This window comes from Calliphora vicina, chromosome 3, assembly GCF_958450345.1.
Source record: "Calliphora vicina chromosome 3, idCalVici1.1, whole genome shotgun sequence".
Lineage (NCBI taxonomy): Eukaryota > Metazoa > Arthropoda > Insecta > Diptera > Calliphoridae > Calliphora > Calliphora vicina.
This window is the reverse complement of record NC_088782.1, coordinates 685,396-699,655: the sequence shown is the minus strand read 5'-3', so window position 1 is coordinate 699,655 and position 14,260 is coordinate 685,396. Positions and strand designations below refer to the sequence as shown.

General features: G+C 30.3%; 1 protein-coding gene across 1 annotated transcript in view; it reads left to right on the top strand.

Moving 5' to 3' along the window:
• Positions 1-655: 655 nt before the first annotated feature.
• Positions 656-14,260, top strand: part of S6k (Ribosomal protein S6 kinase) — a 39,294-nt gene continuing 25,689 nt past the window's right edge. Inside the window, exons 1-6 of the mRNA XM_065502764.1 lie at positions 656-1,353; positions 8,742-8,782; positions 13,344-13,470; positions 13,543-13,808; positions 13,879-14,070; positions 14,136-14,226. Coding sequence (XP_065358836.1) covers positions 1,255-1,353; positions 8,742-8,782; positions 13,344-13,470; positions 13,543-13,808; positions 13,879-14,070; positions 14,136-14,226 — 816 coding nt within the window. The 5' untranslated portion in view covers positions 656-1,254. The remainder of the gene's footprint in view (positions 1,354-8,741; positions 8,783-13,343; positions 13,471-13,542; positions 13,809-13,878; positions 14,071-14,135; positions 14,227-14,260) is intronic.

Sequence of the window (14,260 nt, the reverse complement as noted above, 5' to 3'; positions counted from 1 at the left end):
TTTTCTGAGCAACTGGCTGTTGGAATGAGATAATATGGGTAGCATCGATAATAATAAAGTATGCATATAGGTTTTTTAGCCATTCAAATTATTGAAATCTGCCCAAAGATAATACATTCTAAGCCATGGACTTAATAAAAATCAAGCGTTATACTAATAAGTGCAAAATTGGTTATAAAAAAGTTAATCGAGTTAAAACCGCCGTAGTTTTGGTTAATAAAAGCCGCCGCCGCCGGAAGAAAATAGTCCAGACGACGCAAATATTTTAGGTCGGCTTGATTCTCTGAGCCACAATACACACAAAAAACCGTGTGTATGTTAAATGCCAAAGCAAAACCGATAAATGCAAAGAAAACACACAAAATGTTTTTGTGAATAAAGAAAGCCACATTATTTCGAAAAATACACAAAAATTGTTGTTCTCAAATCGGTGGTATTAAATTAAAAGAAATTATAATATATATTGTGTTGTAGGAAAAACTTTTTTGTTTTTATGGATTAATTCCATGAAAGCGGCAACTCTAACATGACAGGTATGCAGTGGCAACATAATGTATAAGTTATGCGTATGGCAACACAAAATTTCCTCGTGTTTCGTTCGCTCGTTCGTCATCATTAGTGTGAAATTTTTATTTATAACAACAGAAGGAAAAAAGATTTAACTGAAAAATAAACGCGTTGGCTCTATAAAAAATTATTTGTTATACTCAATTGATAATTGTAACAAACTTATTAACCATTACATACGGAAATTAATTGTACAAAGTTCTGCATACGGACGGGAGTTTGGTGTGCTTTTTTGTCTCTAAAATATTTTTTGTGTGTATTGTGTAGTGTGTTCTGCCACGAGCTTGCTTGATTTTGCTCGCAAGCTGCTCTGGACATCTCTAATCGTCTGTCAGTCTGCCTAACTGATTGATTACATTGGCATTTTGGTGATCAGCCTTTCTGACTGACTAGCTGTCTGGGACAATCAAACAACTAATCTATTTAGAGCTTTGTCTTGTCTTCAAGGTCTTTAAAGGCGCAGACAGAAGCAGCTTTTTAGCTGCGCACGCATTTAAAAAAGTGATTTAATTTGTTTTTGAATCTCCGCTGCTGCTATAAACGGAGACAAGAAGCAAAAACACAAAAAACAAAAGCAAGCGAAACGAAGAAACAGAAAATTGTCACAGCGACTTCTTTGTTGAGGTGATTGCTTCACCGTGTGTTTTCCCCTTCACTCCACGTTATTCTCTTTATCTGCTGCAACAAATGGCTGACGTGAGTGACCCTAATGAACTCTTTGTTCTTGAGTTACACGAGGATGAAAATCCCCGTGATTCAGATGATGACAAAATAGAATTGGACGATGTAAGTATTAATTACACTACAGACTTTTTAATATAGGAAATTCCAAATCAAAATAAACAAAGAATTCCATGTAAAAATTTTCCTTAACCAAAATCAAAATAAGAGACTAAAATGAAAACATGCTGTTGCTGTCGCTTAATTGCGTTTTAATACACATACAATCGAACACACCAACAACAGCAGGCAGCACCGAGAATCATGAGTAAATTAATTGACAGACGGAAATACAAAAAAGAAATATGTACTGAAAGAAGGAGATACAAAACTTGATCAAATTCTGAATGCAATTTACTTTTTTCTATTACTATGTACATAGTATATGTGTGTTGTACATATCGCACTTGATCAACAAGAGGGTATTAACTCAAAATTTTAAAATTTTCAGTAGAGGATAAAAACTGTTAGTGGTTACATTTTAAGAGAATTTGAAAATCTGAATACATCATAGTATGTAAATTCCATTTAAAAATATAATTACATTCTTTTTCTTTTAAATTTTTCCAATTATTGCAAAAAAAATCTGTTTTTTGAGTTAATACCATTTTTCCGAAAAAATGTGAACAATTTTATTATAAAAAGAGTCACATTTCGAATTAAAATCAAAAAGTAAAACAAATTTTATCAACAAAACAGTATCAACTCAAAATACAACCAAATATAAATAAAACAATTTGATTATTTTTAACTGGAATAAAGGCTCAACTCAAAATAATACCCTTTTTATGAAAATATACGATACATTTCTATTTCAACTTTTGTATTAACTCAAAATAATACCTATTTGTTGTATAAAAGTAGTCACTACATTATCACGAAAATGGTCTCAAATGTTGTTTTCGAGACGAAAGAGTAATCGGAATACGTTGAAATTTTTATAGTAGATATATATTGATGTTTTTAGTTGATTTCTTGAAAAAAGTGAAATTTTAAAAATTTTGAGTTAATACCCTCTTGTTGATCAAGTGCGATATGTATGTATACATATAATTTGTTAATCAACATTTTTTGGAACCATAAACTGTTTTTTCATTTTTAACCAGATATTGTATTATGTTTTTGAAATACTTGGTAACAACAAATATCAGCTGTTTCCTATTCTATAACATTTTATAAGATTATCAGTTTCCCAAAAGTAGGTACGCTCTGATTGCACAAATACATTACGAAATACTGAAGTAGACTAAGTTCTGTTGGGACGGATGTGCTCGGGGTATTTATAGTAGTTAGTTAACCTTTAAGTGTGTAGCCGATTTTTTTCAATGATGGTCTATAGTTCAATCTTTGAAAAAACTTATTTTTTTACCAAATTTAATTATAATTATAAAGATATACCTACTATAAAAAATACTTGTTTTTCATTAAACCCAATTCAATGCGACAAGTCGAAATTAAAAAAATTGCCTTTCGTTCGAGATTAAGGAACAAAAATTGTGTTCTGATTTTGTGATATCATGATATAACAAAAGTAAAATTTGAGTTGAGTTAAGTTAAGTTTTTTTAACTACGAGTGATTCTAGGAGATTGGCATATTTTAATTTGCAATAGCAATTGATTTGGAATGCAACTTCCTGCAGAAGTTTATATTTTCGAATCCGTATGATATGCATCGGCGCCGGGGATCCCTTGTCTCCGCGTCTGAGTATACGAATTTCGATCAAATGGATCCTATAAAACATCTGTATGTTCTCCTTCCTGACATGTATGGTGGAAGACTTCAGCTGTGTGATTTCGATACTGGATGGCTACTATTATGTTTTCCCATTAGTGGTAGAACCTCTGTTTCCTCACGTAGATGGTGTTCCGAAGGTATTTGAATGCAGCCGTGACATTCTTTAGAGCATTATATTAGCAACTCTGAATATTTTACCACTAGTTATCACACTAAAACAGAGTAATTTATCTTGGCTGCCGCCAAGTGCTTTGAGAACATTGTTTCTACATTACAATTTGTGCGTTATGGCAGTGACATGAGGTGAGTTGGTAAAGAAGCTGTCAAATGTGACGCCACAAAATGTGTGGGTGGTTCACAGTTGGACTTTGCGACGCCTATATTAAGCATCGCTCAGGTAGTGAATAGTGTTGCCGAATACTGTGCTGGTTGTTGTTGTAACAGCATAAACATTTTTACAATATTATGCATGGGATTCTGCATGATATTGTACTACGTCGACAGGATGAGTCCATAAATCCTCTGGACGCAGTGAAGTAGGGCTGGCTAGCTGGACAATTAAATATGTTTTTCTGTTTGATATGCCTAGGGGGAGAGTCCAACTGTGTAATGTCGATGTTTAGATGATATCCCAGAAGGAACTGTTCCGGTATAACCTTAGAATCCTCGTGAAGATAGTGTTTGGGTGTTATTTGAGGATTTTAAGGCTGCATTTTGACAGCTTTGAATTTTTCTCCACTGGGTATCAATCATCGTCACACTGGATCAGCAAGTTGACCACTGACCGACCAATCGTCTTGCATGTAGTTATCAAGGTTTCTTTATCCATACCCCACGTGCTGGCGGCTAATGCCTTGAGGACATTGTTCCTATTTTGTAAGTTATGCGAGATTGCAGTGGCGTGGGCTGAGGTTGTATACAGGCCATTACAAAAAAGCTGGTATTAGTTGTATGTTACTTGCAATCAAGAATTTGTGTATTTTTCGAGATAACCATTTACTTTCAAGAAATATATACCCACAATTTACTGCAATTAACCATTATTTTCCCACGAAATAATTTATCTATTAAATAGACGTTTTCCAAAAAACAGTTGTAATAACATGTTTTAACGTCATTTGAATCCTTTTAAGTGATAAGATACTCGACAAAATTTGAGTATTGTTTATTGTATACTTATAGAGGACTGGTAGTTGTGTTAGTTAAAAATAAAAAAAAATTGATTAATTGTATCAACTACCTATACTAATAGCATTGACTATCATCAATTCACACCGATATGTTCTAAACACTCCTGACTTAATATGATTACTGTATTAATGCAGTCAATTTTTATTGGAATACATAGAATGTTATTTTATTATGTTTTTCATATTTTGGTTTAATTTTTTAAACGTTTAAGTATTTACAGTTTACCCAGTACTACCTAGTATGAAATATATTTTTTTGTTGTTTTTACTATGAACATTCAGACATGTCTACACTTGTATGTATAACTCAAAATCTTATCAAACACATATAAATATGTATGTACATACAAACATTCGTAAATTTTGTTAAGCAAATGATAAGAATTCATTTATAAATTCTTTACACTGCTCTCCCGTTATTGTCAAAGTTTCCATAACATTTATTTATTAAATCTTAAGAACTGTCAAGAATTTGAATTAGAAAAAGAAATATTTATACACTTTCTTAATATGTATTTAATTATAGATGTATTACTTTTTGTTATTTTTTGCGAAACTGTTGTAGGAAACCACAATTAATAGGTTTGAGCTGTAGACGGAGAAAATAAAATTTCGCTCCCTTAAGTCTGAGTTGTATATTAACTCAGGCGTCATCATAATTATCACTTAAGGATGTTCAAGCAAATTATTGTTGTTTGGTATTAATTTGCATAACTGTTTTCACAGTTTCGTTTACAATAAACCATTCCATTTTGTTAAAACCTTGAATTTAGGTGGTAAAAAGACACTGATGAAGAAGTACCACACAAAGCTCTATTGTGATTCACATTTTGGAATTATATATATATTTTTATTTATTTACAAGTTTTAAATACATAATTAATTATGTATATAAAAATAAAGAAGGTACTAACTACAAAGGTTTTTATTTGGAATTATAATTTAGAGGATTACCATTAAAATTAATTTTGGAAAAAATAAACCAGGATATAAAAACAATCCTTCCTAGATGAAGATATATGTAGGACGACTGGAAGTGATTCGATGATTGCAGTATTTTCATCTTCTTGAAGATGGAGCTACTTGTAGATAGCCTGCCAATTAAGAAAACCTTCTTCAATTTATTATTTTAAACCCACAAATTTTGTTAGTCAATTTAAAAAATATTTACATCTACAAAAAATAAAAATAAACAAATTTAGGCCGGGTAACTTATCAAAATTTTGAACGTAGTTAAGGCGGCTTACTCAATGTTTAAATATATTTTTTTCATACAAATTAAATAAATTTGATCTTTGATTATGATATTAAAAGTAAAATTTAATTTATGGTGATTCTTACAAAATAATTCAGCTTTGAAACATGTACTGTGCATTATACAACCCACCACCTCATGAAGCGCACTCTCAACAAGCTTTCCCTTAAGATAGACATGCTGAGTATTGCTAATGAGGTGAGCATCTATCTATATTATTAAGTGTAGATCTATCAGTCGTTGTAGTGTCTTCAAGAGAAAAGAGATAGGCTAATAGGTCTAAAATCCTTTGGTTTTGAGGTTTTAGTCTTACCGTCTTTTGGTATGAAAACTACCTTAACCTCTCTCCACCCACTAGGCAGATATCTCCTACTGAGACGGCTCTTAAAGATATCCGCCACAATGTCCCCCTGGTCGTCATCCCTAGTTCCAATCCCTACACTATCAGGAATGTGTGTTCCATAAGCAAGGAGAGAGTCTCCCAGCCCCTATGAATTTAGGGGCTTTGGATAAAATTGCCGAAACCTAGATAACTCATTGACGTTTTCAACGGATACTTATTGAAGCTCACTTTGTAATCTTGTGAGCTTTGCCTTGTTAAACAGCTTCATAACCATCGACCTTTGAACCCGTAGTTCCCTGGTCCTTCATTTAGGCTGTTTATGTCTGCCTGGAAATTTTAATGGACAGGATAGGTCGTAGTGAAAATTCAATGTGAAGTTAGTACGACTATGAAGTTAATACGAGGTGGCACAGGCATCTCCTGACCTGACCCTGAGTAGGTATCACAGTGGTATAGTGTTAATCGTCAATGTGCAGAGCTATCTTTCCCCAAAATAGTCTTTCGACAGTCCCAGAAGACCATCCATATCAAGTTCTCTCATGTTTTATAATCCTTCCTTCAAAAGTATTAAATTATGTAAAAGGATATTTTTGATATTGATGCATTAATTTTTAAACATTTCTGAAAAAGATAAACAATAAACTTTTATGTCACTACGAAGTTCATTTAAAATATGATATTGGAGTGCAACCAGATAATCACTATGATACTTATGAATATTTCAGCATAATGTGTATTTAATTAACTTTATTGTATGATTTCAATATCTAATATCAATGAATTATAATATGTGTTGTAACTAGACCATAAATCAGAATATTATAACATATGGTTCGTAATAAAGATTATAAAGAAAAATCCATGTAGTTGAGCAATGAACAGACTTTAATATTTCTGAATGTATTCTATTAATATAAATTACAATATTTATTTAGATACTACAATATCTAACTAAGTTGATCTAATTTATATGTATTAATATTTTTCATTAGGTTGTAATTTCTGATCATGTTGGTATGTACATATGGTATATATTTATAAATGTATATGCGAATATACATAGACGCAGATTTATAAATGCTACCGACGTTATGTTATTACTATGTACCACTTATGTAGATATTATATTGATTTGCATTGATGAAACTGTTGTTGTTCATTTTTTATAGGTACTATTTTTGATGTTATTAGTTTGTAGGGTAATCGTGTTTAGATTACGAACGCTATAAATTATGATCAATATGTTAATTAAGTTTTTGTTTATCTTTTTCCTATGTGTATTGTAAATACATCCACATATTTAAATACATCAACTATTTCGTAATGAAATATAGCCAACAAGATTTCATAAATGTAGTTTTACTTAATTTATCAACATTTCAAACTAATACCTGCTGTTGTAAATCATTAAAAACTAATTATATCATAAGGTAACACGTATAAATGTGTACTGTTTTATAATTACTCTCCAATATTTAAACAAAGTTAAGGGTTCGTAATATAAACACGTGTAACTAAGATATGTATATTTAAATATGCTAATTATAATCATCAATACTTTATTGAAAAAAATTGTGGACAAAAGTACTAATATAATTTTTCTCGTACAATTAGAATATGCCAATATGCAGTTGAAATCTAGTTTGATTAGTTACTTACATTGCAAGTAATTGTTGTTGTAGCAGCTTTGCTGCGCTTTGGTACAAACTTTAGTTAAGGTCCTGTTTTTGTAAAACACAGAATAAAAGTTCATAGCGAAATGTTTTAATTAAATTTTATAAATCATACATGACTTGTATACTTTAACATTTCATTCAGGTATTGAACTAATTCCTAAATATTCAGAAATTATTCATGGCGTAGTTTTTGGTATTTTTATTGAAATGTTTAGAAATATTTTTTTTTTATAAAATTTGTCAACTAAACGAGATTTAAATTTGAATTTTCTGACTAATTCAAATTTAAATATGTGTTTTAATTTGAATTTTGACCAAATCCGGACTCTATATTTCTGTTCATTACAACAGAATTAGATCGAAAATCGGCCTACCAATATTCGGAAAGAATTTTGACGAATGCCGTAACTGAAACGTTTATAAAGATTGTGAAATTTTAAAGTAGAAACATGTTGAGAATATAATAGAACACAAAATGTTTAAAGCGTTTCAGTTTAAAATGAAAAAAATAAATGTAAGGTGGTTGCTGTAGGGCACCTAAAAATGACCTGAAACATGCTAAAATATTTTTTTTTTAAATAATAGTGCATTTGAAAAATTTTTGTTTTTTCGGAGTAGGCTAAACAATGTTTTTTGACCGAATATTATTATATTATTCGGTTTCGGCCGGACTCTATTATTTCATGAACGTTCAGTACGTTTCTTCTAGATTTAATTTTAATTGATGTATTGTTAATCAGTTATATAACTAAGACCAATGGTCTATTTTTAGTTAAAAAATTTACAAATTCACGAAAAGAAAAAAGTTTATAATAATCTATTTGAAATCTTATAAAACTTTAACTTTGATGTCTTGGACAATTTTGACCCCAGATATAAAAGGGTTAACAATTTTGGTGGCAAGGAAATATTGAAAAAAAAACTCTATAAAAAGCTTAAATTTAGTGTTTATTATAATCGTAAACAATTTTATATCAAAGAATATTTTGGAAAACAAAATTTTTAATTTAGTAAGTTCTTGTTATTTAACAATATACAGTGAGCCAAAAATTATTTGATTTTTTTAAGATACATTTATCCATCGATTAAAATTTAAAGTTTCGGTTTGTTGGAGATTGGGTTCTAGTTACTTTATGCTTTTAAAATGGTACATATAACAATCGATTCATCCGAATATAGTAATTCCTATAACTATGTAATTTGAAATACAACTATAGTTGTAATTTTATTAATATATATTTTTTGTTTGTTTTAGGTTGACTTGGAACCAGAATTAAGCATAAATTTACAACAAGAGTAAGTATAAATAAATGTTCTATTATATTTTATCAAACCAAAGTATAATCTGTAATATCGATCACGAAAACAAATCAACTAAAATTTGGTTTTATTTTTAAGGGTATCTTAATTTTCCGAACTTTTTCCTTTTATTAAAAACTCGTTTCATTCCTGGGAATTCCCGGGACAGTTGAATATGTGAAGTGTGACACTTATCGGTATAAAATCAATAAATTTTTTGTTTAATTAAAAAACTTAAGAATTTCCACTATGTTAACCCTTTGTCGACCGACGGTACTTATAAGTACCATAACAATAATAAGCTTACAAAATGAAAACAAAACATATTTTGACCCTTTTTGCCAAAAAGTACTTTGAAGTATACATATGTGGATATTTTTTTTGCCTATATGTTGTAATGATAAAAATACTGTTACGTAAAATACCATAAAATAGACTTGTAATAGAAAAAGTTATAAAAGTTACAAAACTAATCAATATATTAATATAATTTAAACAAAAATCTATGAGTTTTTTATTTTTTGGCTGATGCTGGCCCAAGTTAAAATTTTGTAAATAACTACCTCAAGTCCTTATTTTCAATATTTCATTAAAAAAATAAAACTTTTTCAACATTTATAGCCTTGGTCCACAAGGGGTTAAATCTGTATAATATGCAGTTAGTAGTTAGTTTCGAAAGATAAATTTTTCAATTCATATTGTAAAAAAAATGAATGTTATTATTTTCACTTAATATGAATATCCTTAAAAGTTGTAAAGTAAAGGCACCTTAATAATTCCTTTAAGAACATTAAATTTCAGATTGATTCATTCTTAATAATCGAATTTGTCTACTGTCAATGGATATAATATAGGGTTCCTAATTTCCCGGATTTTTTTCTTTCCCGGAGGAAATTAAAAAATCGTTTCATTCCCGGGAATTTCTTAATATTAAATTAAACCAAAAACCAGAAATTTTTTTCGAATAAATTGACTTGTAATTGTACCAGGGTTTTAAAAGAAGTATAAAATAACTATATTTGGTTGTACAGTGTTGGTCCAGCCTTTATAAGAGTTTCTTATTTAATATTGGCATTTTATCGGTATTGTCACAGTCGTAGTTTTAATCAGTATAAAATCAATAAATTCTTTGTTTAATTAAAAAACTTACAAATTTCGACTAAGTTAAATCTATAAATCATGCGTAGTTGGGGACATCTTTCATATCTGATTGTAAATAAACAAATTTGAACCACTATTATTGTAATTATTTTCTCTAAATATGAATAATATTCATTGAATATCCCTAAAAGTTGTAATGTTAGACATCTTAATAATTCCTTTAAGAGCATAAACTTTAAATTAGATTCATTCTTAATAACCAAATTTGTCTGCTGTGACTTGAGTTGAGTGAAAAAAAATTCGGTTATTTCAACTGTAATACTTCTTTTGCCAACTGACTATCTATTGCTAGAACAGAAAAAATCTATGGATATAATGGAATGATCAATTAGCAAAAATTTGGCCATAGAAATGAATCTGAAAATTGTAACTTATAGAAGAAAACTTATGAAGCAATTCCCGACAAACATTTCCCGAAAATTAACAAAATATAATATTTATTTATTTATCTATAATATACTTTACAAATGAATTTATAAAATATATACAAAAAAGGCGCCGGTAACCAGACCATAAGCGCTCGTATTATGATTAACTACAAAATAAGATAAAAATAGAGTACATATACATAGTGATGAAAATAAAGAATAAAATAAATGATTCCAGGAAATAAAAAAAAATTAATTAAAAAAGATTAAAATAAAAAAGCATAATTCCGGAAATGGTGAATTTTGAAGAAAGAAACTTATAAAATAAAACCTAAACTTCAGTAATATTGTGCTGCTGTAGACATCTCATTATTCTGCATACGTTGTTAGATTTACTACAGTCGAGTATTTCCTCCAGTGTGCCATCCATCCTTGAAGTCGGGCAATTTGTTAGAACATGAGATACGGTGAGAATTTCATCGCAATTGGTACACTTAGGCGGATCAGTTTTTTCGAAGTAGTGTTTGGAGTTGAAGATGCATTTCCCAACTCTTAGGCGGGCAAGCATAATACATTGTGATCTTTTTAAATTCTTATTATATTTTAGTCTGCTAGTAGTAGCTGGATTCTGTTGGTCTCGAATAATTTTAAAGGGGTTGCTTATGGATTTTGGGAAGCATGGGACTTCCGTTACATGACATAATTCCAAGGCCCTTTTCGCTCCGCGGTCTGCACTTTCGTTTCCCTGAATTCCAATGTGAGAGGGGATCCATAATAACAAAATCTGCCCATCTTGCAGCCACAACATGTCATCATAGATACCATGGTGATTCTTCATTAGAGCCCTTATCGCACTTAGGCTATCAGAGCAGATATAATATAATAATTCAATTGGCAACAAATTTGGTCACTGGAATTACTCTGTACATTGTAACTTTAAGAAGAAAACTTAAAAAGAAATTGCCGAAAATTTCAATATTCCCGGGAATTCCCGGTAAAGTAATGTAATTTTTAGCGGTTTAGCCTCCTATAAAGTACAAATAAGCAAACAATCATACAAACAAACACAAACTAATTTTTATATACAATATATATGTATATATACTTAATGTTGTTGGTAGTCCGCCAATTTATGTCTTAAATATTCATACTTATAGCTGCTATTGCATCCCCTATACATATAAAATTTGTCTTATCTATGGCAGGTGTCACGCCCATTAATCCGATCCCGACTATTTCCAGCCAAACTATGTAAAATGATAACACAGCTCTTCGGACAAAGTTTGAAGTCTCACAAATATAGTTCTCGAGATATTGGAAAATAACTGGTTACTTTGTAAGGGAGGTACTCACCCCTGTTTTGATTAAATTTCGTGCAGTGGTACGAAATTTATTCATATAAAGTTTGAAGACTCACAATTATAGTTCTCGAGATATTGGAAAATACCTACATATTTATTTGTATGATAGGTGCCACGCCCACATATACAATCAAGGGTGCCCCGATGGACCAGTCGATAGTATGTTGGACTATTAATCTGAGGGTTGCGGGTTCGATTCCCGTCAGATACTTTGGTATGTCTGTAGACAAACAAAAAGCTTTGCAGTTTGTGTTTGTTTTAAAAAATTCCTCCCATTTTCAACCAAACTCCGTATAGTGATTTATACGTACAAAGTTTAACTACTTTTACGATTATAGTTCTTCAGACATTCAAAATTAAGGATTTGCATTGTATTTGATGTTCTACGTACACTAATACAATACCGCCTATTTTCAGCCAAACTATGTACAATAATAAGGCAGATTTTCGGGCAGAATTTTAAGACATTCACAACTATAGTTCTCCAGATTTACTTTGTATACACTAGACATGCCCTTAAAAATTGATTTGCTTTGGGTGGGTCTTATTTTGTTCATTAGTAGCTAAAACTAACTACTGCAAAATTGAGTGCAATCGGATAAATCGATTGAAAGTTGTAAAATTGGGTAAATACTGGTACTTTTTTGGATATCTTGAAAAATCCCTATTTAAATAAAATTTTCTAAACATTTGAAATAAATCTTATCTTCTAGAGAAAATTGTCTTCTAACAAGGTAAATATAATTTCAAGAGGATCGGTCCTGTGGTTTAGGCTCCTATAAGTCACAGACAAATAAATAGATATACATTAATTTTTATATATAGCTCTGTTACTTGTTTTCTCTACAATTGTTTTTTATTGTATTCTTTATTTTATCTAAGATGTCTACTACTCTTACACTACAATACTACACAACAATATGTCTACTACCCATACACTTCAGAGGGCCATTAAGTTAATTTATGATCCGCGAATTATCTCGTCCATTATATAAAAATCTCATCCTTTTATAACATCCTAATGTTGGAAAATGTTTGATGTAGCGGTCGTTTTTGAAAGAGAAGGAGCTAAAAATATCCCCAACTTGTTTTCTGTGTAAATTCTCAAAAGGAAAATTTAGTCAATTAGATAGCCATTTAATAGATCGTTAAAATAATTCAAAATGGGGATGAAAAAAATGTTCAAATTCTGTTGCAGCCGACGATTCGGTAATCAAATATTTTGAGAATTTTCTTAACTGCTTCCAGTAGTGAAATTGTCGTCCTTTTTATATCCAGTTCGAAAAACTGTCACTGATTTTCGCGTCAGATTTGTCAAAACTACAACAATTTTGCACTACTTTTTATTTACATTTTTGGAAAATTTAGAATCGTAAAAGTACGAATGAAGCAGAGTATAAGGCAAGTGTATAAGTCAGGCGCTGCTTCCCTCTTCTGTGATGACCTTTATTATTTAAACTGATATTTTATCTACATACTACTAATTTTCTTAATTCATCCATTAAGAGTCATCTCATTTCAAGTTAATTTCAGTGACACTTATCTAAAATACAAAATTAAGTAATTTTATACTGACACATAAAATTACTTAATTTTGTAACAATTCTTTTTACTTGTAATATTTAAATCAAATAAAATTTTAATAATTTTAAATTTCTTCTTTTTAAGGGCTGAAGGTCAAGAAACTATTCAATTATCGGAGGAAAATGTAAATCCTGGCAAAATAAAGTTAGGTCCAAAAGATTTTGAATTGAAGAAAGTTTTAGGCAAAGGTGGTTACGGCAAAGTATTTCAGGTATGTACTTGTAAAAATGAAAAGGTATGGCATATTAATTAAATTACAAATGTTTTTTTTTAATGATTCAAGGTGCGTAAGACTTCTGGTCGTGATGCTAATAAATATTTTGCCATGAAAGTTTTGAAAAAAGCCTCAATAGTCACAAATCAAAAAGATACAGCACATACTCGTGCTGAACGTAATATATTAGAAGCTGTTAAACATCCATTTATTGTAGAATTAGTTTATGCCTTTCAAACGGATGGCAAATTATATTTGATTTTAGAATATTTAAGTGGTGGGGAATTATTTATGCATTTAGAACGCGAAGGTATTTTCCTAGAAGATACAACATGGTAAGAAGGAATGAAATTCAATATATAACACACTAATACTAATTTTATTGTTTTTTTGCAATTATTTTAGCTTTTATTTAAGTGAAATTATAATGGCCCTGGGCCATTTACATAAATTGGGCATTATATATCGTGACTTAAAACCAGAAAATATTTTATTAGATGCTCAAGGTCATGTAAAATTAACAGATTTTGGTTTGTGCAAAGAACATATACAGGAAGGCATTGTTACACATACTTTTTGTGGCACCATAGAGTATATGTAAGACAAATTAATCGAATGTGTGGAACAACACCTGTAATGTAAAATTGTCTAACTTTTTTTAGGGCTCCAGAAATCCTTACACGCCGTGGTCATGGTAAAGCTGTTGATTGGTGGTCCTTGGGTGCTTTAATGTTCGATATGTTAACTGGTGTGGTAAGTAATAGCGTGTTCTTAATCGTCAATGGAA